The 26264-nt window shown below is 38.1% G+C and overlaps 6 protein-coding genes and 1 pseudogene across 8 annotated transcripts; 5 read left to right on the top strand and 2 right to left on the bottom strand.

Annotated features, from left to right (window-relative positions):
- The first annotated feature begins 2817 nt into the window (after window positions 1-2817).
- Window positions 2818-4100, top strand: LOC119980097 (transmembrane protein 45A-like). The gene has a single exon (XM_038822756.1). It carries the CDS (start codon window positions 2818-2820, stop codon window positions 3754-3756), a length of 939 nt encoding a protein of 312 aa, XP_038678684.1. The 3' UTR covers window positions 3757-4100.
- A 1194-nt stretch (window positions 4101-5294) lies between these two features.
- LOC120017261 (transmembrane protein 45A-like) lies at window positions 5295-6353 on the top strand. The gene has a single exon (XM_038870426.1). The coding sequence runs from the start codon at window positions 5352-5354 to the stop codon at window positions 6231-6233; it is 882 nt and encodes a 293-aa protein (XP_038726354.1). The 5' UTR covers window positions 5295-5351; the 3' UTR covers window positions 6234-6353.
- Window positions 6354-8019: 1666 nt separating this feature from the next.
- Window positions 8020-10219, top strand: LOC120016886. The gene is made up of 4 exons (XM_038869855.1): window positions 8020-8355; window positions 8445-8525; window positions 9561-9733; window positions 9874-10219. Exons 1-4 carry the CDS (start codon window positions 8070-8072, stop codon window positions 10066-10068), a joined length of 735 nt encoding a protein of 244 aa, XP_038725783.1. The 5' UTR covers window positions 8020-8069; the 3' UTR covers window positions 10069-10219.
- Window positions 10220-10325: 106 nt separating this feature from the next.
- Window positions 10326-15802, bottom strand: LOC120016884 (vegetative cell wall protein gp1). 3 transcript variants are annotated; one of them, XM_038869853.1, is made up of 10 exons: window positions 15698-15802; window positions 14178-14529; window positions 13641-13766; window positions 13486-13525; window positions 13321-13403; window positions 12737-12814; window positions 12576-12629; window positions 12216-12350; window positions 11571-12047; window positions 10326-11513 (listed from the first exon to the last, which is right to left on the bottom strand). In XM_038869853.1, the coding sequence occupies exons 2-10, from the start codon at window positions 14427-14429 to the stop codon at window positions 10464-10466; spliced, it is 2295 nt and encodes a 764-aa protein (XP_038725781.1). In that variant the 5' UTR covers window positions 14430-14529; window positions 15698-15802; the 3' UTR covers window positions 10326-10463. The 3 variants fall into 3 exon arrangements, with proteins under 3 accessions (XP_038725781.1, XP_038725780.1, XP_038725782.1); XM_038869852.1 differs by having other exon boundaries at window positions 10326-12047; XM_038869854.1 differs by lacking the exon at window positions 15698-15802 and having other exon boundaries at window positions 10326-12047; window positions 13641-13829; window positions 14178-14319.
- Window positions 15803-16299: 497 nt separating this feature from the next.
- LOC119980128 lies at window positions 16300-20708 on the bottom strand (annotated as a pseudogene).
- A 1752-nt stretch (window positions 20709-22460) lies between these two features.
- Window positions 22461-23426, top strand: LOC120017146 (non-specific lipid transfer protein GPI-anchored 6-like). The gene is made up of 3 exons (XM_038870258.1): window positions 22461-22871; window positions 22951-23046; window positions 23218-23426. Exons 1-3 carry the CDS (start codon window positions 22538-22540, stop codon window positions 23328-23330), a joined length of 543 nt encoding a protein of 180 aa, XP_038726186.1. The 5' UTR covers window positions 22461-22537; the 3' UTR covers window positions 23331-23426.
- Window positions 23427-24306: 880 nt separating this feature from the next.
- On the top strand, window positions 24307-25819 carry LOC119980020 (non-specific lipid transfer protein GPI-anchored 13-like). Its single transcript, XM_038822664.1, has 3 exons — window positions 24307-24828; window positions 24928-25035; window positions 25552-25819. The coding sequence occupies exons 1-3, from the start codon at window positions 24501-24503 to the stop codon at window positions 25689-25691; spliced, it is 576 nt and encodes a 191-aa protein (XP_038678592.1). The 5' UTR covers window positions 24307-24500; the 3' UTR covers window positions 25692-25819.
- Window positions 25820-26264: the final 445 nt, after the last annotated feature.

The following is a 26264-nucleotide window of genomic DNA, read 5'->3' as shown; positions in this document are numbered from 1 at the left end:
GGGTTCGAATCCCCCCTCTCCCGTTTAAAAAAAAAAAAAGCTACAAAACAAAGCAAGAACTTCACATAGAACACAAATTCACAACCTCATAGAAATAGTACTCGTAACATAAACCAAAAATAGAAAAAAAGCAACAACATAAATTAATTAATAGCAAACTTTTAAAGTATCACTAAACAACTGACATCTTATAAGAAATTAGGATTTATGAAGATTAATTGTGTGGGCTTTTAATTGAAGGGAACGAGATTAATTTTCCAAAGTTTGAAATTGCAATCCAACGATTTGTGAGGTGTGTCATATCACTCTACACATTTATTTCAAAAATTTTTCTGCACTACCGAATAAAGAGTCACGAACATTTGGGAAATTCCAGAGTTCGCGGCCCCCTCCTAATTGAAGCACATCCAATCAATAATTTCTTTCAAAGTTAAAAAAAAAAGGGAAAAGAAAAATATATAGTTTACTTTTAAGCTCCAGCTGTACATAACTCTTTTTTTTTTATATAAGAAAATAACCATATTTAAATGGCTTATCCAAAAACAATAGCATTATTGGGAGCATTACTTTATTCTATCGACTACTCACTCTCCCAACTTCACAGAGCGTTCGAGTTGGGGAGGCGAGATATTATCTTGAAATAAATAAAAGGGATGGGCCAAGTGGTACTCAGTGCACATTTCCTCGAGTGTGGGGAAAAATAGTCCCATACAGATGGTATATCGGAGTATAATTTGTGTTATCGCACAATGTAGGGCTGTTACTGGTATGGTAAATTATCCATTGGTATATCATTACCGACGAATTGGTTACCGAAAATAGCAGAAGATTGGTATACCGTTACCAATTGTTCGGTATGGTAAATTTACCGATGATTTTGGTAACGGTAACGGTAAGCAAAGTTCAAAACTGGTAAATTTCCCGATTACCGACATATATATTAAATATATAATATTATTTTTAGTTTTAGTTTTATTTAATTATGACCATTAGATTGATCTAATTTAATCTAGACCATTGATTTTTTTAGGGTTATCATTTATATATCACTCGTAACAATTTCATTAACTTTAAAGCAGTGTTTGTTACATAACAAAATGCTTTGTTGGTATTGATTACAAGCTTTTCTTCTCCCTTTCCATTATGGTCTTTTATCTTTATTTATCTTGTTTCTTCTAGCTTTCCTGCTGTGGAGTTTAAAACACTTCGGATACTAAAAATATTAGAAATTAATGAAATGAAATATTTTCCGTTATAGATTGTTGGAATAATGTTATGTGAATTCTCCTTTCTTTTTTTCTCCAATTGATAGGTCTTTTCTCTTATTCACATGTAGCACAATGATCCTTCTCACTAATCTATAATTTTTATTATTGGTATTGTAGGCAAGATGAAAGTGTTGTAGTCTCATACAATGACTATTAAGCACAATGCTACTTGATGCATTTTTTTTCTTCTCTTTTTTAAATAGGTTTTAAGAATTGGTAAATTTACCAATTACCGACTTACCATTACCGATCGATCGGTATACCGACCATCGGTATACCGACTCTTTCGGTAACGGTAACGGTAACATTTTTTGAGTTACCGAAAGAATTGGTACGGTAACGGTATTCCGTGTTTGGTAACGGTAACCGTACCAATAACAGCCCTAGCACAATGTCATGTTAATATTATTTGTATCTAAAAATAAGCCAAGTCGCCTACCCTCCACCTGCCCCCATCAGTGACATTATAAAATTAGTCAATAACTAATACTACCAGCTGACTTGTCATCCAAACCTATCAATTTCAGTCTACTAAACACCCACACAGTCTCATAAATCCTCAACATATATTGGGTGCTTGTGGATTAGTTCTTCAATATGACCTGCAGTGCAACAAAAATCAAGACCATAAATTCCACATAAACACTACGAAACATACGTCCATTAAGCATTTTTTGAAAGTTCTACACATTTTGACGCACACTAGAACATATATCTAAAACTTAACAGGGCGTCTAGTTCTTCAATGAGATTTTAAATTAACCCATGTGAACCGCGACTTTGGAATTTTCCTAGTATAAAATTGTGATGTAGTGTGTAAACAATAATGGAGTTTTTAATTGAAGTTCGGTTGGATAATGACACTGCATCTGTTCTGTTTTGTCGCACAGAGAGAGTGGGTATATCTTTAGATGATCTTGAGTTTTTGAGAACATGAATTTTTAAAATTCCCAGTCCAAACACACCAACAATAGAGTAATGCTACATACCCCCAAAGTATGACCCCCCATTTTACTTTAAAATTTATGTGACATGTGCAATAGCCATTGATTACAAACACATGTACGTCCCACTCTACATCCAATACTTCACATTGATTAGAGGTAAAATGAGTACCATACTTTTGAGGTCTCAATAATATTGTTGGCTTTGGGTTTACTGGATCACTTTTAATACATCGGGCCGCACAACTTTGTTTCTCTGAGCCGGCTAACTTAACGGTACTTGAGCCCATAAAAGGTCTTGTTGATGTGTGAGAAATTGGACTTTTGCTTATAAACCGTTCGGCTGGGTTATGCCAACACGATGTCATGAGAGATTTTCAAGTCTTGACATGGATGATCTTGAGTTCTTGAAAATTTTAGGCAATTAAGTTGTCACAAGCAGCAGTATTAGGTGAAGAATTAATAAATTGAGTGTGGAAATCATGGCTATTTAAAATATACATTTTCCCACTCAAGTTTCCCCTTTAAAATCCCACTAATCCTCACTTTCTTTTTCACAAATCACTATCCCCTTCCCTCTTTCATCAACAAGAGTTTCTGCCATTATGGGTACTTTGGTAGGACATGTTGCACCAGGACTTGGTTTCTTTCTGTTAGGTCTATGGCATCTTTTTAACCAAATTAAAATCCACTCTCGCCGTCCAAATACCTACAATTCTACTCCATGGTTTCCTACCTCCAAAATAAGGTACATAGAGCTCTACTTTATTATGACAGGGAGCTCCATTTCTGTAGCCATGGAGCTCTTCGTTGCCCCAAAAAAGCACCAACCATTAGACACAGATGGAACCATACCATCAAGCCATCTCCACAACTTTGAACATTCACTAATCTCGATGACCTTCTTTGTCTATGCAACTTTTGCTATCATTCTTGACAAGATTAGTCCAAAAACAGCTAAGCATGGCCTAACACAACTTATTGCAGTTATCGCGTTTGCGCAAGAAATTCTTCTCTTCCATCTCCATTCAACTGATCACATGGGTCTTGAAGGCCAGTACCATTGGCTTCTTCAGCTTGTAATCTTTGTTTCACTATCCACAACTATTTTGGGAATTGGTCTTCCAAAGAGTTTCTTGGTTGGCTTTGTTAGGTCGTTTAGTATTTTGTTCCAAGGAGTATGGTTTATAGTCCTGGGTTTTACGCTTTATACCCCAGCATTTATTCCTAAAGGTTGCTACCTATACCACAAAGATGGTCGTATATTGGTAGCATGCCATACTCAGGAGGCACTTCACAGGGCTAAATCCTTGGTCAACATTCAATTCAGCAGCTACTTGATACTTAGTACGATTCTTTGTATGTCGTTTTATTTGATTTTGATCAGGATTTATCGCAAAAGGGTCATTCACGACGTTCATTATCCGTTGTTAACAAAGGGAGAAGAAGAGGAAGAGGAAGAAGAAGACTTGGATGATGATGTTGAATTCCAGAAACCAAGCACGCTTGGCCACTCTAAGAATTTTATTTTTATGTCAAGGTAATGAATATCAGGATCTTAGGAGTTGTGGGTGTGGTTTGTACTGGGTGTTATTAAGCTGACTGTACTACTGTTGACCTGGCCTGATGACAACTATGTGAATTGTGTGTGTTATGAAGTTGTGTGGCTTTACATTTGTGATTTGACTGCTTTTAAGCTTTTAGCATGTGTGTGTTTGTATTTTCCAAAAGTTTGTGGAAAAGCCGGAATAAGTATTTGCAAGTCAAATGTCACAAGCAAATTTCACAGCATAAATTTCTCAGAAGCAAATTATCGAACACTTGGATGGCTCTACAATAATACCCTTAATGGTTCCCGCCTTCATACCGTTACGAATACGGCCACATTTCAAAGCTACAATACAAACCAAGAAGTCCACATGCAATCACAAAAAACACACATTCACAATCTCATAGAAATATTACGCACAACAGAAACCAAAATAAGCAACAACAACAACAACATGAATAAAAAGAAGGATGCAGCGAAAGATCACCAAAGGAAGAAGGTGTCAACTCACCAATTACCGTTGAACTGATATGAGGAAAGCCACTCCCACCTTCACTAGGAAGAGAACTTCTAAATCTCTAAACTATCTTCTTCTTTATGAAACCTGAAACATACATCATCAGACGTATGTAGGGCTTCGTTCTTCTCTTGTTCCTCTTTCCATACGGTATTGATTGGCCGATCGTTTCCCTTCATCTGGAAACGCATTGCATGGTTTTTTTTCTTGAAACCAAAAAGCGCCTATAGTGGGAATGAGTGAATGACCGTTTGTCCCGGTATCAAATAACGTTTGGGCTTAGCTGGCAACACGAACTGGAAAATATGGGCTTTTATTCCGTGCCTAAACAAGACTTTAGGCCCAATATCTATTTTGGGCCAGTATATATCCTTTTCTTCATAACGGGCTTTTTGCACGCCTTCCAAGCTTAATGGATTCAGGTATGGGCTATTGGGCTCAAAATTAAGGTCCAAAGTTCTAGTAATGTATTTAAAATCATAAAATGTTATAGAACTCAAGCTTGGTGCAGTGAGGTGGCGGAGCTGTTAAAGCATTGGATTTTTTTGGTGGACCTGCTGGTTGCACCTTCCGCACTGAACATTTTTGGTTTTTTGTGTTTTGATGTATATGGTTTATTCATTTGCGTGTACACATGCTTGCTTGTGGAAGACAACTAACCTTTTTCTTCTCCAACAAGTTTGATTTTCCAATATTTTACTCTGTTTCCCTTTATTCATTTTTATGTTTTGGGTTTAGTTAAGTAAGCATTGAACCATTTGGCGTTCGCGATAATCTAATTAGTTATCTCTTTGGACTTATAGCTTCCGATGTCTGAGGTTGAGAGTTCGAACCAATCACCTCGTATATTTTCTTGTGAAATCCTAGTTCCGTGAATTTGACAGTCTGAGGTTTACGTCCACTCAACTGTACAAAGAACATGCTGATTTGGGTGGTTTTTAGGTTAAAAAAAGGGGTAACCACTGAAAAGATACCGAAAAGAATGTCTTTATAACCCCTCCATGCAACAATTCCTCTCACTCGCTCCCACCCTTCACTTTTCATTCTATACACCCAAAGCAATCGCAAACATTATGGGTAGTTTGGTAGGACATGTTCTTCCAGGGCTTGCATTCTTTCTTCATGCCCTATGGCATCTATTTAACCAAATTAAGCTCCACTCTCTCAACCCAAACACCTACATATCTTCTCCATGGTTTCCTACCTCCAAAATAAGGTACATGGAGCTCTTCTACATCATGATTGGGACCTCAATTTCTATATCAATGGAGCTCTTCATCGGCCCAGCAAAGCACCACCCGCTCGACACCGATGGAACCATACCATCAAACCATCTCCGCAACTTTGAACATGCATTAATCTCAATGACATTCTTTACCTATGCAACTTTTGCCATCATTCTTGACAGGATACGATCGATTAGCCCTAAATTAGCTGATCAACAACACGGTCTAACGCAACTTATAGGAGTGATTGGGCTCGCGCAAGAATTTATCCTTTTCCATCTCCATTCAGCTGATCATATGGGTCTTGAAGGCCAGTACCATTGGCTTCTTCAGCTTGTAATCTTTGTTTCACTATCCACAACTATTGTGGGCATTGGTCTTCCAAAGAGTTTCTTGGTTGGGTTTGTTAGGTCATTCAGTATTTTGTTCCAAGGTGTGTGGTTTGTGGTGATGGGTTACATGCTTTATACCCCACAATTTATCCCTAAAGGTTGCTCCATAAATGATGACGATGGGCATAAAGAGGTCATATGCCACACTGAAGAGGCACTTTACAGGGCTAAATCGTTGGTCAATATTGAATTCAGCTGGTACTTGGTACTTGTTACCATTCTTTGCATGTTGTTTTACTTGATTTTGATTAGGGTTTATGGTAAAATGGACGTTCAGTACTCTTCGTTGATGAAGGAAGAAGAAGAAGACGAAGTTGAATCCCGGAAACCAGTGTAAAGATATGTGATTTCCATATAACGAATATGTATTTTGCTTTGCATATAGCGTACATATATATATAATGAGTTCATTGTGTGTCTTTGTATGCATGTATTTTATCGATATCGTTTAACTCAATGATCTTGGTTTCATCTCCGAATAATATGTTATAGTGATGCAGTGAGGCTGCAGGTTCCCTTATCCCACATCGGGCAGATGGGGCTTGGTGAAGTGTTATATATGCGCGAGGGGAACCTTAATCTTCCAGCCAAGGTTTTCGGGCCAGCCCTCGAGAGGACTGGGCCCCGGGCCTTGGTTACAGCCGGCCCATGTGTGTATTGGGTGCGGGCTGGGCCTTGGTTGGGAGTATGCATCAATTTGGTATCGAAGCGGGTGCCCATGCTGACGGTGCGGGTGCATGTGGGTCCACGGGGTGGGGTGCCACACGTGGGACACGTGTTCTCTTGGGGGAGGGGGGGAATTGATGCAGTGAGGCTGCAGGTTCTCTTATCCCACATCGGGCAGATGGGGGGAGGGGGGGAATTGATGCAGTGAGGCTGCAGGTTCCCTTATCCCACATCGGGCAGATGGGGCTTGGTGAAGTGCTATATATGCGCGAGGGGAACCTTAATCTTCCAACCAAGGTTTTCGGGTCAGCCCTCGAGAGGACTGGGCCCCGGGCCTTGGTTACAGCCGGCCCATGTGTGTATTGGGTGCGGGCTGGGCCTTGGTTGGTAGTATGCATCATATAGTCTATTAATTCAACATGATTGTAATCCTATAAGCTATATGATTATGAACAATAAAATATATCATTAGTCAGATATATTTTCGCTTGAAAATCCCTCCTAGCTTTAGATATGTTAAGAGGGATAAATATGTTAAAGAAACACTAATGGACTCCCTTATTCAAACTTGATTATGAAGTCACACAGGTACAATCCATATTCAAGCTACACAACTTCGCTCCGATATCACTGTTAAGAAATACCAATGTACTCATGTGCCCAAAATTTGACTATTATTGTAAGATATTATCTGCTTTCTCAAGTCCAAGCCCGCCCAACATAGGGCTCTCCACTTAAAACGTGTCTTGCTAAGTCAATGAACACAATGAACCTAGCTATATGCTCTCCATCACATCTTTATTGTAGTGATGTGAGATAATTTTTTCTCAACAATAACTTCAGTGAGAAGTTGAGCATGATCATAGATCACATGGCTTTTAGACTTTCTAAGTAGATGAGGATGACAAGAGTTGTTTCCTTTGTTACCATCGTTGTTTCTTCACTTTCAATCAACTAGACTCTCAGTATTGGGTACCCTGGCTATATATATATATTAACTTGGTGTGAATTATGTGATCCTCAAGCATTACAGTACTAATTTGCCTCTATTAGTTTTATGACTACACATACATGTATGTATACATCATATCGTAGCAGAGTCATTCACATTTGCAGGTCATTAGACGCAGAGTCTCGGAAACTTCTGAATTAAGGCATTCCATGATTCACAATATCCATCACCATCATATTTCATGATGATATGGGCAATGTCTGGAAGTTTTGGACGCATCCCAGGTCGCTTACTACTTTGATACCCAATGAACATAGGCTAGGCCCAACTGAACTAGGTATAAAGCCCAGCTCTCCAGTCCAGTAAGGCCCAACAAAATAAATATAGCGCAAACTTTGAAACAACAAAATCCTATCGCGTTGAAACGCTGCCGTTTGTCTGTATCGTCAATCGTCGGATTCATGGCGCACCATAACCTGTCAAGTATATCGTGTCGCTTCGTCTCAGTCTCGTTATTCAGTCAATCAGTTGTGCTCTTTATTCAATTTACTCGAAATGCCATTCTCTCTTGCACAAGCCGCCTTCGCGACGCCGTTTCAATCCAAAACCAGGACTACCACCCACTTGATGACTCCATTGCTATCCAAGACTCTTTTCCCCACCACAACCCTGACCGGATTACTGTATCGGAATAGTTCACAGTGTACCAAGTTCAATCGCAAGAGTCTAACCCATGCCTCTTTACTTGAGACTCCAGTTTTGTGGGCTGGTAGGATTTGTGTGTTCTATGCGCTCTTGAAGGCCGGTCTAGCTGGATCCCAAGCAAACCCATTCGTCTCAGGTACGTCTACACTCTAATTTCTCCTTTTCTTTACTCGGATTGACAACAATTGATTGGCGATTGATAGATTCGTGCACACGGTTTTGTAGAGTTACTGGGTGGTAGTGAAAGCGGTGAATCTGATGATTATGGGTTCTCTAAGTGGCTTAAGAGTATTCAAGCGAATCCAGGTTCGTAAGCTCCCCTTTTATTTGCATTTGATATTTTATACTTTCCAATTTCTCCTAAACTGCTACAATGTTGAGAAGCAATTGTTAATGGAGGACCATTCAAAAGATGGGCGTTCTTTAACTCCTGATTCTGGTCAACCTAACAGATATAATTGTTATCTATCTTTTGGAGATTCTAAGTGGCCATTTGGTTCAAAATTGTGAGAGCATATAAGCTCGCCCAAATGCTCTCCGTTGTTACCAAACACCCAGCCAAGCTTTTCGGAGCTTACAAGCTCATCAAAACAACAAAAAGCTCTAAAAGTTGCTTTTTGAGAGCTTTTAATGAAGTCTCTAAAGTACTGACTACACAAAAATGATGATAGAACTACAGTTTAAAGTGAGTATTATAACTTACAAGGGGTGTTTAGATCTTTGGGTAGAGCTTATCTTCCTTTTAGGTTGTCTGTTAGATTATTCAGTAAAACCTTGTGGTAGTGTTCTATTAAAAAGAAACCATGTGGCAGTGTTTTTGCAATGTCTTAAGCATTCTGCTGTTTGCAATAGAATTTTGTGGTTGTTAAGTTTATTAAGAAAGGTTTTCATCGAAGACTTCATTTTGGCTGCGTCAGTTGATGGTTGCTTGTAGAATAACACGTTCGAGATGTTGATGAGCCTTTTCAATCTTGATTTAAGTTGTCGTTTGATGGTTTTCTTAATTTGGTAGGGAGCCAAAACCATTGAGTGCAATATGAACTTGGGGCAATGAAGTCTCGGTCCTTTCGGATTCGAATTACATGTGCAGGCATGCACTTGGATGTTTTTTTGGGTTAAATCATGGGGTTTATATTATTAGTTTCTTCTGAGGGACTGGGGAATGGAACCTTGATATTCTAGCAAGCTATACGGAACAGGCTACCACTAGGCCAGCTCTTGTTCCTTTGCAATTGTTGTTAATGGATGCTAAAGGCATGCTTGACATCTGAAGATGTCAATTTGATATAGAAATATTAATCCCATTAAAAGGAATAAACTTTGTTCATCATTTTTTATCAGATAAGCAAGCAGCTGATAAAAGGAAGCTAGTTAGCAAATGGCATCCGACAACAAAGGGTACTTTAAGAAGGAACTATAGGGTGCCATCAAAATCTGAAGGACGACGCCTTCTCAAAGCTGTTGCAGCCTTACTCTCTGATGACGATCACTTCACAGATGCCACTTCCCACAAGGTGATACAACCTTTTAAATCCACAACCTCTAGAATTTTCCTCCTTTTTCCTTTGAATCCGATACCAATAATTTTGTTCAGTTGATTTACTGAGTGAATGTTTTTGTGAAAGTTTTCTTTTGGCTCCTGTACTGTTTCCAGGGATGTCAAATTAGGAGGGAGAGTGCTCATGGTGAAAGTGTGTGCTGCAACAATGTGAGAGCTCTGTTTGACGAGCTTCCAACTCCACACCTGATTGTAGAAATCACCCCTTTTCCCGTTGGGCCTCTCTCGGACCCGGATTACGTCAAAGCCGAGAAGCTGGAGAGGGTGCTCAGATCTGGTCCTTCTGTTTGATCATCTTGTAAATCTTCCAATCTCTTTGTATGCATTTGAGATGTCACCTGTACATATCAGAAATCTAGAACAAGGAGTAGCAGCAATTTCTAACTGGCTGTTTCTCTTTCTTAAAAGTACTTCAGCTGAGTCTTACCGTTGTTTCTTTTCATTGTTCTTGCTTTGGGTTGGAGGTTATTAGATTTCATACCTTCTATGTTGATTCGGATAACAAATACAAGTCTAAATGACCTAAAGGAGATTCATGGTGGACACAGTGAACTAACTGATAATCAAATAGAATCATATAACAATTCCAGGGAATAATGAAACGTTATTTGCTCGCCAATAAGTTCTATTGATCAATAATGTCTTAGTCAACAGAAACTATCACTATTTTACTCCAAAAGAGGCCATCAGATCTTCGACTCTGGATCATTACCTCCTTGTTGATGAGCTGGAACAGCTACAGAAGTGGGTGAAAATGGATCATACACTTGCTGCCCTCCCAAAGGGGCTGGATTACCAGGTGCAACTGGAAAATTGCAGTTGAACCGCTGGCTTGAAGCAACAGAATTTTCTCTTGGAGTTACTGAGGTAGGGTAATTTTGCTGAAGTTGTAAATGATTCCCTGGCCTAGGGGGAATTGGACCAGCTAAGTGCCTCTGATGAGCAGTAGTAAAGTTCCCCATTCCCATTTGTGGCCCTTGATATGCAGGAGGTCTGTGCATGACTGAGGCCATCGCTTGACCCATCTGGTTGCCAATCTGTGGTCTTACAAAGCTTTGCATGACAGGCTGAGAAAACCGGAAAGGTGGTGCTTGAGGTCCAGGTGATTGCACCATTGGTCTCGGAGATGGAGAATCTGGAGTTGCAGGGTGACCACCAGGCCGAGGACCCATTTGAGAGGCTAGGTTTGGTGTTCTGTGAGGTTGAAAAGTAAAATCACCAGAACTTGGATGCTGTGTCATTATAGGTCTAATGGGAGTAAAATTTGCCGCACTTTTTGCCTGCAAAGTTGCCGCCATAGGTGGGGATGGCATAGGTGGCAGAATTGGAGTTGAACCAAATGCAGAGTTCATGGATGGACTTGGTGAAGGTGCCATAGGCACAACAGGTAGTCCAACTGGTGTTGGATGTGAAGATCCCACCTGAGAGGTTGGAACAGAGTTAAAAAGGGATGACTGGGGAGCAGGTGACCCAGATGGAAAGGATACAGGCATAACCATATGTGATCCGGATGTATTTGAAGGTGGGACCATGGATGGAAAGACTGGCTGTGGATTTGCAGGCCGAGGTCTCTGAGGAGGAATTATGAGTGGTGTGAACTGCCCAGAACTGTTTGGACCAAGAGATGGTTGGATACTCATAGGATTTCTAGACCAACCAGAAGAGCTCCCTCCAAGGTCTAGTGGTTGGTCAGGTAGAGGTCGTGGAGGAATACCTGATCCTGGTTGCGAAAATGACGATATTAATTGGCTCCCAATGGGACCTGTAGGCTGTGATTGGCTACCAGTAAATGAAAGTGGTGCTGAAATGTTAGATTGAGCTGATGAAGGCTGTGGCGCTGGCATGGAAAAGTTTCTAGGGGGTAAGTTATGATTGAGAGGATTAGTTCGAGGCATGTATGCATTTGTCAAAACTTGTGTTGATGGATGTTGGTTTTGGAGAACAGAATAATATCCAATGGCAGGGGCTGGTCCAGGTCCAAACAATGAAGGCATAGCAGAGGGATTGAAAGGAGAAGGCTGCATATTTACAGGATTGCTCCGAATTGGCGCTGAAAAGTCCTGAGGGGAGTACAAGCCAGAAGAGAATTGCAAAGGAATTTGAGAAGGGCCAGAAAACAGGAGCTGACCCTGTGATGGAGTTGGGGCAAGTGGGACCACCGGATGCACCACTGCCTGGTTTATGACTGTTGGGTGAGTAGCTGAATCCTGGCCTTGAGTTGCATTATCCACGGGAAGGGAAGCAGATACAGAAACCGCAGCTAAATTTCCCTGTGTAAAATGCAATGACAATGTCATAATAAGCTCTTGGAAAAACAAGAAGAAACACGGACAAAAATTTACCAAAATAATGAATGAAAATGTAAGCAACAACATAAACTAAACAACAAATACGATGTAAAGAAAACTTTCATCCAAATCACAAATAACAGAACTCACAGATACTGAGGTGACCAGCATTTCAATTAAAGAAACGGCTGCATCAACTCTCTCGAATGTCTCAGCTGATACAAGAATATATAACTCTTCATAATCAGTCTGGAAGTCATTCCCATCAGATGGAAAAATTTCAACCTAAAATGAAGAAAATGTCAACAAAATTCATTTAGAGCATTCAGTCACATCCTGAACAAAAACTTTGCAACCTATGCTTCTGAAGTAAAACATTCACAAAATTAATTTGGCCAAAAAAGAGATGAAATAGTAAACCGAAAGAGAAATGGAAGTAGAGAAGATTATGTTGACATTTATATTCTACGATCCAGAAAGTGATATCTGAATATTCAATATATGTGTTACCTTTTCTCCACTGCTTTCTTTGGTGCCAAAAACTTTTATTTTGGCTCCCGTTTCCTAAATCACAAAATGAAAATTTTAATTGGAAATCACTTGAAAATTCGGTATCTTAATTTTGAACACGAGGTGGTGAAGGTAAAAGAAGCATTAGCCAAATCCCTCACCTTTTCTAGCCGCTTGTGAGTCCCACTTCCAGGCCCAAATATAAGACCAAGAAAATTGTATCCAGGATAATCTTTCACCTGCAGAGGCAACAAGTGTTTGCATCAAGAGAAACTAGTTGAGCTGGCTCTATTAAACTTGCTACCTAATTTAGAAAGCCAGACATGCATCTTAAAGTCATAAGAATTGCTGTTTATATAAGAAAGGAAAAGTTAACGTAATAAAGGGATTGCAATCAGGTTTTTGGAGTTGCCCAATGCAATAATAAGTTGGGTTTACATGTGACATAGCACATATATATGCTTAATTACAATTTGTGAAGCATTCATGCCATTCAATACCTTTTCTACTACGAATATATACTACTAGGGTGCCACAGCACTTAGAGGTGAAGCTATGCATGGGATTTTTTTTAATGGTACCTTCTTAGTATCGACTATTAAGTACCTTCTTAGTATCAGATGCTAAGTCCATCCATCTGACCATTTATCAAAGGATATCGTTGGGATAGAGATGTTGAGAAGATATTGTTTTAATAGAAAATGATAAGAAGAATAACAAGCTGCTGGCTTCATAATAGACTTACAGGAATAGGAACTCTGGCCTCTTTTAGAACAGGTTTATAATCAGCTGGGGCCCTGTAACTTGGATTCAATTTAAGTATCTCACCTGGATTCGAGAATAATATATCATTCCAATATCAATAAATCAAAAAAGAAGCATATGATCCAAAAGAAACTTTCTAACTTACTGATCACCTCCCGCTTTTCGATATTCAAAAGTTCTGACATCTACATCCACAAATTAAAATGTTTATCAATGATTGGATCATGGAAATGGAAAGTACTTCCCTATAATGTGTTACAAAGAAATTGAAGGGAGTTGAAAAAACAACCACAATTGTACCTCGTTGTCAATCTGAGGACTGGAAGATTCTACTTTTGCAAGTAGAGCATCGAATGATGAGTCTTGAACATCTCCAACTTCGAGAGTTCCTGACTTTAGTTGCTGAGTAATTTGATCCACACGAGTCTGCTCAAAATTTTTACCACCACAAAGGCAGTAATATCACTAAGTGGCACCTGGAATCAGAAACTTCACACGGAAGACACTGACATTTTAGCACCCAATGGGAAAAGGAAAATCTTCAATTGCCACCAGCAGAGCAATAATATTCCTCCCACAAAGAGGGGCTAAAAATGCCTCTAACTCGCTAAAATATTCAAATCTAAAGGATAACAAAAAAAGAAAGCTATAAAACCTCTTTTTTTTGCTGGTTTTGCAGAAAGATTTGCTGAAAATGAAGAGAGATTTAATTGAATGTGTGGACCGGTATAATACAAGAAAATCAATCACTACCAGAAAAAAAGAAAACGGACCATGCTTTAGTTACTTTCTGAAGCACAAAAATAGAGTATTAACAGCAAAAGGTTGCCCGAATACCTGATAGGCTAAGGCTCTTCCCCTTCTGACAGAGGCATCCTCCGTAAGATCAGGGCCCCACTTTGTTTTCCTCTGCACTTGGTTGGAGCTTTCTCCATCGGCAGCATCATTGTCTCTCGACTTTTTTCCACCTCTAATTGTAGGAACCAATGCACCAGACAACTTGTTTCTCGGTATAACAAATCCAGCCTTCGCACTGAACATTGAAATTTTTGGGCCACTAGTTGGTGCTGCAGATGAAGTAGCAGCCATCTTAAAAAGAGAAGGCCCGATGGATGAAGTCTATTCAGCTTTGCAATGACCCTGTTTTCCAAATAACTACTTAATGTTCCTTATGACTGTGGCTGGAATGCTGCATACATACAAAATCAGTCACATTGGAAGTATTGATCGTTAAAGACAGACTTAAAACTGAGTTTAAGCAATTTTTTTCTTAATGCACAAATTCTGGCATGATCTAACAACCAAGGCCCTTTTCCTATATCAACTGCGGAAATAGGAAAAAAAAATTGCATATGACAGATACAATTCTCTCATCTGCATGAGAATCTGAAGCATAAGAGGACCAACTAGAAAAGGAAACAGTAATGGACAATCGCATAGCATATATATATGGCTCATATTTCAGTGCAATATATGTCCATCAACAAATGTTAGATAGCTAATGCAGGCACACACTCATAAGAGACGAGAAAATATTTATTGACAGTTGCATGTGCATTGATATCTTTGCAACATAAGGACGCAAAGGACGCTTTAAAAGACATTTTTTGTTCAACTTTACAAGTAGAGCCGACTCTTCAAAGAATATTTCCTTTTTTATAAAATAATAAAAGAAATTTCATAAGTACAAATGTAACAGTTCCTCAATACTTGGAAAGTGAACAAGAGTTGCGCTAGGACAAACAGAAACCACGGCCAGAAGATAGATGAAAAGAGAAAAACGTTAAAGGCCAAAATTTCAATTGTATATGATCCAGGACAAAACGAAAAAGGAAGTGGCAACAAAAAGACAATTTCCAAAAGACAACTAAGTTCAAGAACTCTGAATTCTGGTTGAAAATTTAGTGCAATAACTCTGCAAAGAAGACCTGCAATCGATTTACAAAAGCCTCACAAAATGATTACAGGAAGGCAGAAAAGAAAATTTGTCAATTTTAAAGCATCAAGCACTAAGTCGATTAAATCGAAAATTCTCTCCCACACGAACACACATGAAAATAAAATTAAGATTCTCTCTTTACAAATGCGTTTCACATGAAATCCTATTTTTTACAACTCCTTTTATCCACAGAATCGCAAACATTCGGAGTAACCCTAGCCACCTTAATTTTCTCACTCAGTGAAAGAGTAAACAACAAAACTCAACTTCATAGTTCTCCTTTCGTTCTCTCAAATTATTGGCAAACAAGCGAGCAAAAACCATTTCATATTTTCAGCGCTGCAAGAATAATTACAGTCCACAGACACTTACATTTGTCTATATACGCATAGAGAGGGAGGAACAGAGTGAATAGTACCTAGGGTTTTGCAGATTCAGGTCTCGGAATGGTTGGGGCTTCGCCGGAGCTGGAGTAGTCCATTAATTCTATGGCCTCGTATCTTGAGCAAGTATATAGACTGCACTGGAATGGCTTGCTTAAACAGCGGCATGTTTTAGGCTTTTGGCATGGGCCAGATGCCCAAATACGGTTTCCCATTCTCAATGGTCCTGGGCCTTAATTCTCCCTTGAGAATAGTGTTCTTATTGGGTTGACCAAAAGATGGGCCTCACCACGAGGTCCCATTAGGATGAAACCACCCACCCGCGCATTCTTGCTTTTGGTTCAACTGGAAGGGAATAGGGATTTTCATTTTCGGCTATTAGTCCAGGTATCATGATTACTAGTTTCAATTCTCACGGGGGGGTGGATGAGGGTAGATGAGGGTGGAGTCCAGGAAAAATTGCCCTGTGAAGCCCTATGGTAAAAAAAAGAGTGAAACCTTCATGCACAAGATTCCCACAATAGACAGGTTCGGGAACATCCAGTATGTACATAGACGTTATGATAGCCTCGTTCAACCTAAACCTAGCAAGATGAGGAAGAAGAGGGAAGTACATAGAAGAAACACGGGAAGGACGAAGAACACTTCTTCATTTCAATTCATTATCAAGATTGTCCCCAAAAAAATACAGAGATTACATTGCATAGCTAAGACTAAACGTTATATAACAGTTGTTAAGCTCTGTTAAGCCAGGCTCAGCATTTCTGTTAAACATAACAGAATTATTTAATGGTAAAATAACAGAAACTAACTGAGCTAATTATAATTTGAGTTCCTACCAGCTTGCCACATAATATATGAAAAGACTATTTCTAAGAATTTGAGTTCCTATCACGTTACCACATAATATGTGAAGATAATGTTTCTAAGAATTAAACCGATAGTAAATCGTTCTGTAATGCACGACATAAAAGGGTTGCACACTCTTCTAGTAAGAATTTGTGTTCGCAAAGCTTCAATCATGGTTAGAGACAAAACCTCGCCATTCACAATGAGTCCGTGAGAATCCATGAACAAATTAGCTACCCCAACCAGATCCATTAAACTGTCGCCCACTTCTGGCTGTGTACCCCCAATGCCAAAACTAGAAAGTAGAAACTGACAGAAGGTTTGACAGAACTGATTGAGTAGCAATACAATTGCAAGCTTCATTGAACGGCTCATTTGACAAGTAACCCAAAGCAACACCACCTCGATGAAGAAGGTTTACCAATTAAGCTTCCGAGTTCCAGCAGTAGAACAAGAAAGGATTTTTGAGCAGCTGGTTGCCATGTTCTGTGCATGCCTAAAGCTTGCTTGAGGAGCAATATTGACAAGCAAGAAACTAATCTCACGGTATATCAAGTGAAATGGTAAAAGTTTGAAAACACCAAACTGCCCAGAAGAATGTACGCCGTGCAGTATCCCGAAATCACATATCTCCATCTCTTACCAGAGCCAGTAATTTTTGTTATATACGATGCAAACCAATAGAGAGGGGGACTAGCAGAAAGGAAATGTGTCGCAACCTGTAAATTAACAATCAAAATAGAATAAACTTAGTGACTTCATGATGTATATGTCTTAAGCTGGCATTAACAAGGCAGTAAGCAGGACCATGAATTATAAGGACGAGTTATAACAGCAAATTTGATTGCTCGCACACATAGAAACAGCTAAGGTTATTCTGTATGTTCTATGCAAATTGGTTGGCTTTCATGAAAGAAAAAAATTTGGAGTTATAACGGATGTCATGACTGAGAAGACTAACGTGGAGTTTGAATTCTTTCAAAATGCCATGCTTGAATTCATCTTCATAGATATGGTAGAAATGCAATTTAAAAAAGGAACTCTTGGCCTAGTGGTAGCCACTCCTTATGAAAGTGTGAATCCTACCACTCGCTGAAAAATAACTAACAATTAAAATCAATATTTGTTCATAAAAAAGAAAAAGAAAAAGAGAGAGGTAGAATGCAATTCAGATCCAGAGGCTCCATCAACCTTGGGAAGAGTTTAATCACATAAAGAAAATGATTCAACTTTTCCCATTACTAGCTTTCACTAACTGGTAAGCAGAGAAAACTTAATCAGAGTAATTAGGCAAAAGCTGCTGACGGATTGTCTGATCATCTTCCTTCCATAAAGGCATAAACTATCTAAAAAACATAATATTAAGAAAAGCTGTAAGGTGAAATAAACCCAAAGAGACTAACCTGCACATGCATCATGAAAAATGCTGTGGCTGCCATGAATGCCAAATGTAAAATAAATGGTAGAACGGAAACAGACAAGAAATGGGCTTTCCTATAGCTCTTTGTTCCACTGAGCTTGTGACTAGATTAATTCCCTTCATCACTTGCTTCCTCTGTCTAAGTGTGCGATATTCTGCTTAAGCAGAAAAAAGACTCAATATTTTGTCCATATCAAAGTCAAAAAACAAAAAAACATAGAAAGGTTCTCTACAGGAAGTATAAAACGGTATAACTACTTAATTGAAAGCCATGGTGAAGATGGAATAGAAAAAACGTTGTATATCAACTAAAATGACCAAATTAACCAGTCTAGGCAGTACCTAGGTACTTTGTTAAGGATAAACTACCAACCATACCGCAGGTGACTTTAAAATAACTATTTCATGCTCTCTATTATACCGACCGACATACAACACACAAATGCATGTAAACTGGTGTTAACCAACTGCTGTTTGAACTTTGAACCCATACCTCTCTTCTTGTTGTAGACGCTAGCAACTTTTGACAACTGCATTGAATTTGAAGAAGAAAACAAAGCCATAGATTCTTTTTCCTCATCAGAAGCTTGAAAACCCAGTGAGAATACAATTTCATGACGTAACTTCACATAGCAGACAATCGAACAAAGTGTCAAAATCAATATTGGCGATGCAAGTACAAAATTTGGCAGCTGTTTCAATTGAAAATATCTCAAGAAGCCCACTCCCCTGAATCAAAGGCAAAGGAACGATGAGTAAGATAATGTCAAAGACAGGAATACTATCGTGGAAGAAAGGAACAGAACTCCCAGTTGCAGGGGGGCAACCCTACTCATTGGGTTGCAAATCAATCACAGGTAGTTAGAGGAAGACATACCAATAGTGACTTTGTATATAGCTGCACAGTAATGGTACGCTTACTTTGCACCAAGGTCTCATTTCATTAAGAGGTCTTCCCCAGCAGATATCGTGGTATCCATATGCTTGAAAGGAAATGAATGGAATAAAGATACATATGCAATGCAGTGCTCCAGTAACGAGAACCCGCACTGCTGACTAGAACAAAAGTAACAAGTTGCCGAGATAAAATCTTTTACCGCTCATAACTGTATGAGGAATGGAACTTCTTACAACATATACATTCAAAATGAAAACGAAATAGCTACTTCATGTTACCACCTTACTGTCAAACACCAATTCAAAGATCAACAGGAAAAATTATATTTATGGAACCCCAAGGTGCATGTGTAGAATGCTGTAAGCACATATTTCAGTGAACAAAACTGAGCTCAAGAAACAAGAGTAGGCACAAAATCTAAAAAGCATGAAGAATAACATTGAAATCAAGATGTTTCGTCAAGCCCCCTAAATAAACAGAAACACTCCTCACACAAGACAGGAGGTTGCAATTTCAAACTTCTAGCTTTGGCAGCAGGGTGTTTTCTACATGAATGATGAAAGTTAAGTCTTCCCGACTACCGTAACCTAAATGCAATATGCGACATAAAATGGGATACAAAAATGAATTCACAAAAGCACAAACATAAAAGACTGAAGTACTTTCATGTTCAAGCTGTCCGTAATTTACATAATAATAGACAAAAATGCTTGACCATTATTAAAACAAGCCAGTTATATAAAATGAATACCTACACAGGCATTCTTTTTTCTGGAATACAGTGTCATAAGCCTGATGCAAGGTCTTAAAACAGAAATAACCAGCGTTAAGCACTCCATTGGATCTTGCACAACCAGAGAGAGCAAACCAAAAAACAGCACTACTATTTACACCTGATATTAGATGGTACACTCCTCCAACCGAAAATAGCGCATACAAACTCTCTGAATATCTGCATATCAAACGACCAATAAAATGCTTGATTTAGCTCATTTTCAAACATCAAACAAGCTACCGCCTACAAGGACACAAGAAAGCTTACATTGATGAATAAAATATAGAAGCTGGATTGAAGCAAAACAAAATTTAAGACCGCTATGCAGCTTCAGAGTCCTTCAGAATGACAACCGAAAGTCTGTTGGAGTGACAAAATCAAAAACTACAACCAAAAAAATGAAATTTTTTATAATATACAACAAAACTCACCTGTAGAAATAAACAGCAGCTATAACAAAAGCGACATTTCTAACAACATAGCCAGAGAACCCCATCACCGCCCGAAATCCAATAGGCGGAACCAGCCACGCAAACACTGAACGTTGCCCACAACATTCACAAAACCAAATTACGAAATAAAAAAGGCATTACTAAGATTGACGAAATTAGTGGGACAAGCTAACCTGTGAGAGAAAGAAGCGAAATGCAGAGGGGAAGGAACGCGTAGGACTGCTCGTACTCGTAGCCACATTGGGCGATCGGAACGAAGTAGACGCTGTCCCAAACGATGCCGCTCTCGATGGCGGAGGACAGATGCGGGAGCAATGGACGCCTTTGGGTCTCCGACGGAGAATCGATCGGGCAGCTACGGTTAAAGGAGCGGAGGTGTCGTAGACTCGTAGGGGCGAGGGTACGCCAGAGAACGATCAGAGCCAAAACAATAAGTCTGGAAATGATTGCCGATTTCAGTACCAGAGTTTGGTGCGAAGTCATCACGCTCGCGGTCCCCGTTACTGCTTAAACAGTTAAACTACATCAGATTTTGACGCTCATTTTAGGCAAAAATGGCTTCCTGTCTTCCGTCTCCGGTTCACTCCCTGGACAGAAACGGGACAGCCGCCAATGACAACTCGAACCGAAACACCCGGAATTGATTGTGACACGTGGCATATGGCAGGACATTGAATCATTTCTCAGAGAGCCGTCAATAAGGCACAATATGGGCCAGTGGGCCATCCTCCAGTGATATTGTCTGGAAAGGGCCTCGGCAAGTGGGCGGGGGTAGGACAGCCCACAAATTAAATTATTTGGTACCTGTTCTATGGAGTGGCTGGGGCCCTAAAGCCACTACAATTTTAAAAAAATAGAGTTTGAAATGTGTTTTGATTGGGTTTATAAGTACAATGATATATTTTGTTCCAAATAAAAATTAAATTAAACATGAAAAAAATATGAAAATTTTGGATCATTGAATATAAATTTCAAACACTCTGTATCAGAAAAAATAATATAATACCATTGAATTCGTAAGATTAACTACCTCATTTTTATTACAGCGGGGTCTACTTTATGTCCTGTCCTATCTTCTATACATCCACCTTGATTATTTTGGGTCAAAGTCTAAATGCACCCATATTTTTACTCTATATACCCCCTCAATTTTTTTTTTATTTTTTTTCTCTATAAACCCCTGACCCCACCTCTTTTATATTTTATAATTTATATTTTTATATTTGTATAATTTATATTTTTAAAATTTATATTTTATATTTTTAAAATTTATATTTATATTTTTATAATTTTATAATTTCTAATTTATTTGGTTATAATTTTTAATATATTTGGTAAAAAAATATTATTAAAAAAATAATATTGTTATCAATACAAGCACATTAATTAAATGTTATGTCTATAATGGGTTAAGATACATTTATCGAATGAACAAGTTTCTCATAATCATGAAGTTGTTTTTTATACGGTATCGCCCATTCTGTTGCACAATCATACTTGTATGAAAATCACTGGATCATAATAGGGGTCATCGGATAATAAGGGTAAACCAAATATATTACAAACATATAAAAGAATTCATTTCATAAAAATTATAATTCATACTAAAATGATTATAAACCTACAAAAAAATTCACTTCATAAAAATTCAAACTAAAATAATTACAAACATAAAAAAAATTCACATCATAAAAATTCAAACTAAAATCATTATTAATATACAAAAAAAAATTCACATCATAAAAATTGAAATTAAAATAATTATAAACATACAAAAAAATTCACATCATAACATAAAATATTAAAATAAAAATTCTAATATTATATTTCAATAGTATTATTTTTTAATAATATTATATTTTAATAATATTGTTTTTTCAACCAAATAAATTTAAAAATATAAAAGATGTGGGGTTAATGGTGGGACCAGGAGGTGTACAGAGAAAAAAAAGAAAAGGGAGAGGGTGTATACAGTGAAAACATGGGTGTATTTTAATTGTTGTTTAATCACGGGTTAGAAAAATCCAAGTTATCACGGGTTACGTAAAACAAATCAGACGTCAATGCCGGTGGAGTTTGCAAAACAAAACATTATTGGTAATAAATAAAGCAAAGACTCGCGTCATTATCTGTAATTTATAGATGAAGGAACCCAACTGCCAACTCTAATTTTAGATCAACATCACTTTAAATGCATTTTATTTTATTTTTTTGTTAGGAAAAACACAGTTGGGTTAATCTCCTTAGCAATTAGTGCTAATCTCTACTTGCAAACCTGTCTTTTCCCTATTTTTCTTGAATCCTCAGAAAGCAAAAGACAAGACAATATATGGTTTTACACTAGGAGACAAAAATTCATGTTAAAAGCCTATGTAATATATATACAAATATCTATATATATGGTACCAAGCAAGCATAATATTGTGCATGATCCCATCCACCTCTTCTATCTCACTTTCTTTTCCATTTTGAGCAGAAAAAATGAAAATGGGTTCAAGCAATATTGGTTTGTGGTTGGTTGTGGTGCTGATGCTGGTTGGGTTAGCAAGGTCAGATGTGGAGCAAGACAGAGCTGAATGTGCAGACAAACTAGTTGGGCTAGCCCCTTGCCTGAGTTATGTGGGTGGACAGACCGAAGCACCAACTCCAGACTGCTGTAGTGGGCTTAAACAAGTGCTTGATAAGAGCAGGAAATGCCTCTGCGTCCTAATTAAAGATAGAGATGATCCAAAACTTGGCCTCAAAGTCAATGCCACTCTTGCAGCAACTCTTCCTAATACTTGCCATGCTTCTGCAAATATAACTGAGTGCATCGGTAAGTTCACACACACACACATATATGTGTATATATATATATGTATGTCACCATAATCAAATTTGGTTTATGGATTCAGATCTTCTCCACTTAGCACCTAACTCAACAGATGCTAAGATGTTCAAGGAATTTGCAAATATCACTGCAGGGAAAAATACCACAATTACCACCACAGGTACATTTTTTTTTTAAGTAACGGGATGGTAACTCGAATTTGGGTACTACCAAATCGAGTATATGTGTTAACCAAACACACAATCTCATTAGTTTAATGTAATTGGATTTTTAGACACCATGTGTGTGTGTGTGTGGATTCTATATAATTCTGATTTGGTTTGGACTGAAGGGGATTCCACTGCTGGCAATGGTGGAGGGAGAAGGGAAAGCTTGGCATTAAAGATGTTTTGTGGTTGTGGAGCTTTGATATTGGCCTCACACTTGATTATCTTTCACATTTGAGATTGGGTTTTCATGTTTTATCTTAATTTTATCAAGAACATATTGTATGGTCATCTTTTCATTTTAGAATTCCACTTCCATCATTAATTTCCCCAACTGTTTGGTTATCATAAAAGGACATGAAAATGGACCCAGGAAATAAAATTATGGCCATGGCAGAAACAGGTTTCTATCAATTCCATATATGCACAAGTCGTAGTCTCTTGTACGGATTTCAAATTGGTTGAAGGTTTGAATCCTCCTACACGCTAAAAACAACTAATTGTCCTCTGTGCATTGCACGAGACTATACGTAATAAGGTGGGTATGTGATAAATGAATATTGTGACAGTTTTAACACAACAGCATATAATTAATGTGACCAAGAGAAGAATTTTTTCCTTGTGGTTCGAACATCACGTTGATTAATTTGGCTATATAATCACGGATTAATCAAAACCATCACGGGTTGCCAAAACAAAATAGATGTGCTTTTGCAAAAGCTGAGATACAACATTTAGAAGAAAACACATATATAACAAGACAATAATAACTTCTTTGTTTACTTTTATAAGCAGACAATAACTTAATTTGTTTATAGACGTTTTTGTCTTGAATGGTGAATGATTTCATAAATTATACTTTGGTATGGTTTTATAGCAGTACCAAATAAGGTTCCTACTTTGGGTTGGTAAGTACCCTCAAAACACAAAATATTATTTGCGCTTTATGCGATAAAAGTCACGTTAGCCACTTGAGTGATAGTTTAGCGACGAATCTATCTGGTTTCAAATTGTATGGATCAAGAAAGTACTGATTTCAACTCTCATTGGAAGGAATACCGTTGTAATCACGCATTGAGCTTTGATCCAACTTACCTTGTCATCACGTGAGAAACGTCTGTGCGCACGGACCATCAATCCATGTCATATGTTTAAAGAGCAAACATATGTGGAGAGAGACAAGGTCACGTTAGAGTTTTTCGTAACCACACCTACATACTTTTATATATGGTAACAAACACCGACACCACACCCCATCTCCTGTTCTTCTCTTCTCCATAATTCCAGAACTTCTCTTTTTTCTCTTAACAATTTTTTTGTTCTATTTTTGGGCACCCATTGATAGCCTCCACCCGTGTCCTAGCTCGTTTGAGAGCGAGATTTGCCTCAATTGTTCAAAAACATAAAAATGGGCTCAAGCAATGGATTGTGGTTGATGATGGTGTTGATCATGGTAACTGGGCTTGCAAGCTCAAACGAAGAGCAAGACAGAGCAGAGTGTGGAGAGCAACTAGTGGGGCTATCCACATGTCTGCCATATGTGGGTGGAGAAGCCAAAGCACCAACTCCAGAGTGCTGTAGTGGGCTTAAACAAGTAGTTGATAAGAGCATGAAGTGCCTCTGCATCTTAATCAAAGATCGAAATGATCCAAAACTTGGTCTCAAAGTGAATGCCACACTTGCAGCCACACTTCCTAGTTCTTGCCATTCACCTTTTAATCTGACCAAATGCATTGGTAAGCAAGTATATATATAAAATCATGAGATTTCTTTCTGCTTTCTTTCTTTCTTTTTGACACTACTGAGATTGTTTGATTGGTGTTTTGTGGGTTCAGATCTTCTGCACTTGGCACCAAAATCAGCGGACGCTGAGGTGTTTGAAGAATATGCCAACTCCGCTTCGGGGAAAAGTATAAGTGGCCCAGCAGCGCTTACCAATACAGGTAACACAAATTTAGCAAAACCCAATTGGGGTGTTTCTGTCTAATTAATCACTTCACGTTAGTCTAGTTGACTATTTTTTCGGACTTAGGGTTTATGGTGCCCTAACCAACCAACCAATTGAGATATTTCTTTATAGAATCATGATTCTGTGGACTTGTCCCACTTTTAGGCCCCTACACACATGAGTTTTGGTTTAGTCTTACTTCTCGCTAACGTGTTATGAACTGTTCTAGTCCACTCAGTTGCTGAAAACCATGTTGGATTACGTGATTCCTCATTACCAAAAAAAAAAGGTTTTTCTGTCTCATTCAAAATGAGAGTACTCTCACAGTCTCAATAAATACAATTATTATTGACAAGCTAGTGTTCAGCTCAACTATCTAACCATTCGTATTTGTGAGTGTTTGTTGTTGCATGTTTGTGAGTATGTATTGCATGCGTGTGAGTTCTATGTACCAAAAAAATAAAAATACAATTGTTGTTTTTGATGCCTGAGATTTGGTTTTAAATTGAAGGGAGTTCCAGTGGTAACATTGATGGTTCAAGTGCTGAAGCAAAGAGTGATGGAGGAGGAAGAAAGGATAGTTTAGCATTAAAGATAGTTTGTGGAGCTTTTCTCTGGGTTATGACTTGTAACTGGATCTTTCACGTATGAATTGGGATTTAGATGTTTAGCTCTAGAGAATTTCAGATAATATTGTATCATCGTCTTGTCACATTAATTTCCCTGACTTGATCTTTCACTGTTTTGTTATGGACATAAGGTAAAGAAACTAAAAGTACTTGCTCTTTTTTTTTTGTTGGATAGAAAAGTACGTGCCCTTTATTATTGGTTTATGTGTCTTAATCTCGAGCAAAACATTTATTGGTTTTGGCATAGGGGCAAAATACTGTCTGATTTGGATGATCAAATAAATCAAATTTGAATATAAATTATATTTTGAAATCTGGGTTTAAACAAAATGTTTTTGTTCAATTTAAAACTGGGTCCAAATACAGAAATCTTGTCCAGATCTTAAGCCGGATTAGATTATTATTCGGTTTACTTGTTTATATTTAAACAAATCCAAATTTGGTTAATTAAATACGTCAGAAATTCAATCCAGGTTTGGGATCAAACAAATAAATATTTTGTAAACACGTGATGTCATTAGATTTATAATCGATTTTTTTTTGCCACCCTAGATTTTCGTATGTTCGACTTTGGGGGTCAAAACAAGGTTTAACA

The sequence above is a fragment of the Tripterygium wilfordii genome, chromosome 15 (assembly GCF_013401445.1).
Source record: "Tripterygium wilfordii isolate XIE 37 chromosome 15, ASM1340144v1, whole genome shotgun sequence".
Classification (NCBI taxonomy): domain Eukaryota; kingdom Viridiplantae; phylum Streptophyta; class Magnoliopsida; order Celastrales; family Celastraceae; genus Tripterygium; species Tripterygium wilfordii.
The sequence above is the reverse complement of the archived record's forward strand: the minus strand, read 5'-3'. Positions and strand labels throughout refer to the sequence as shown.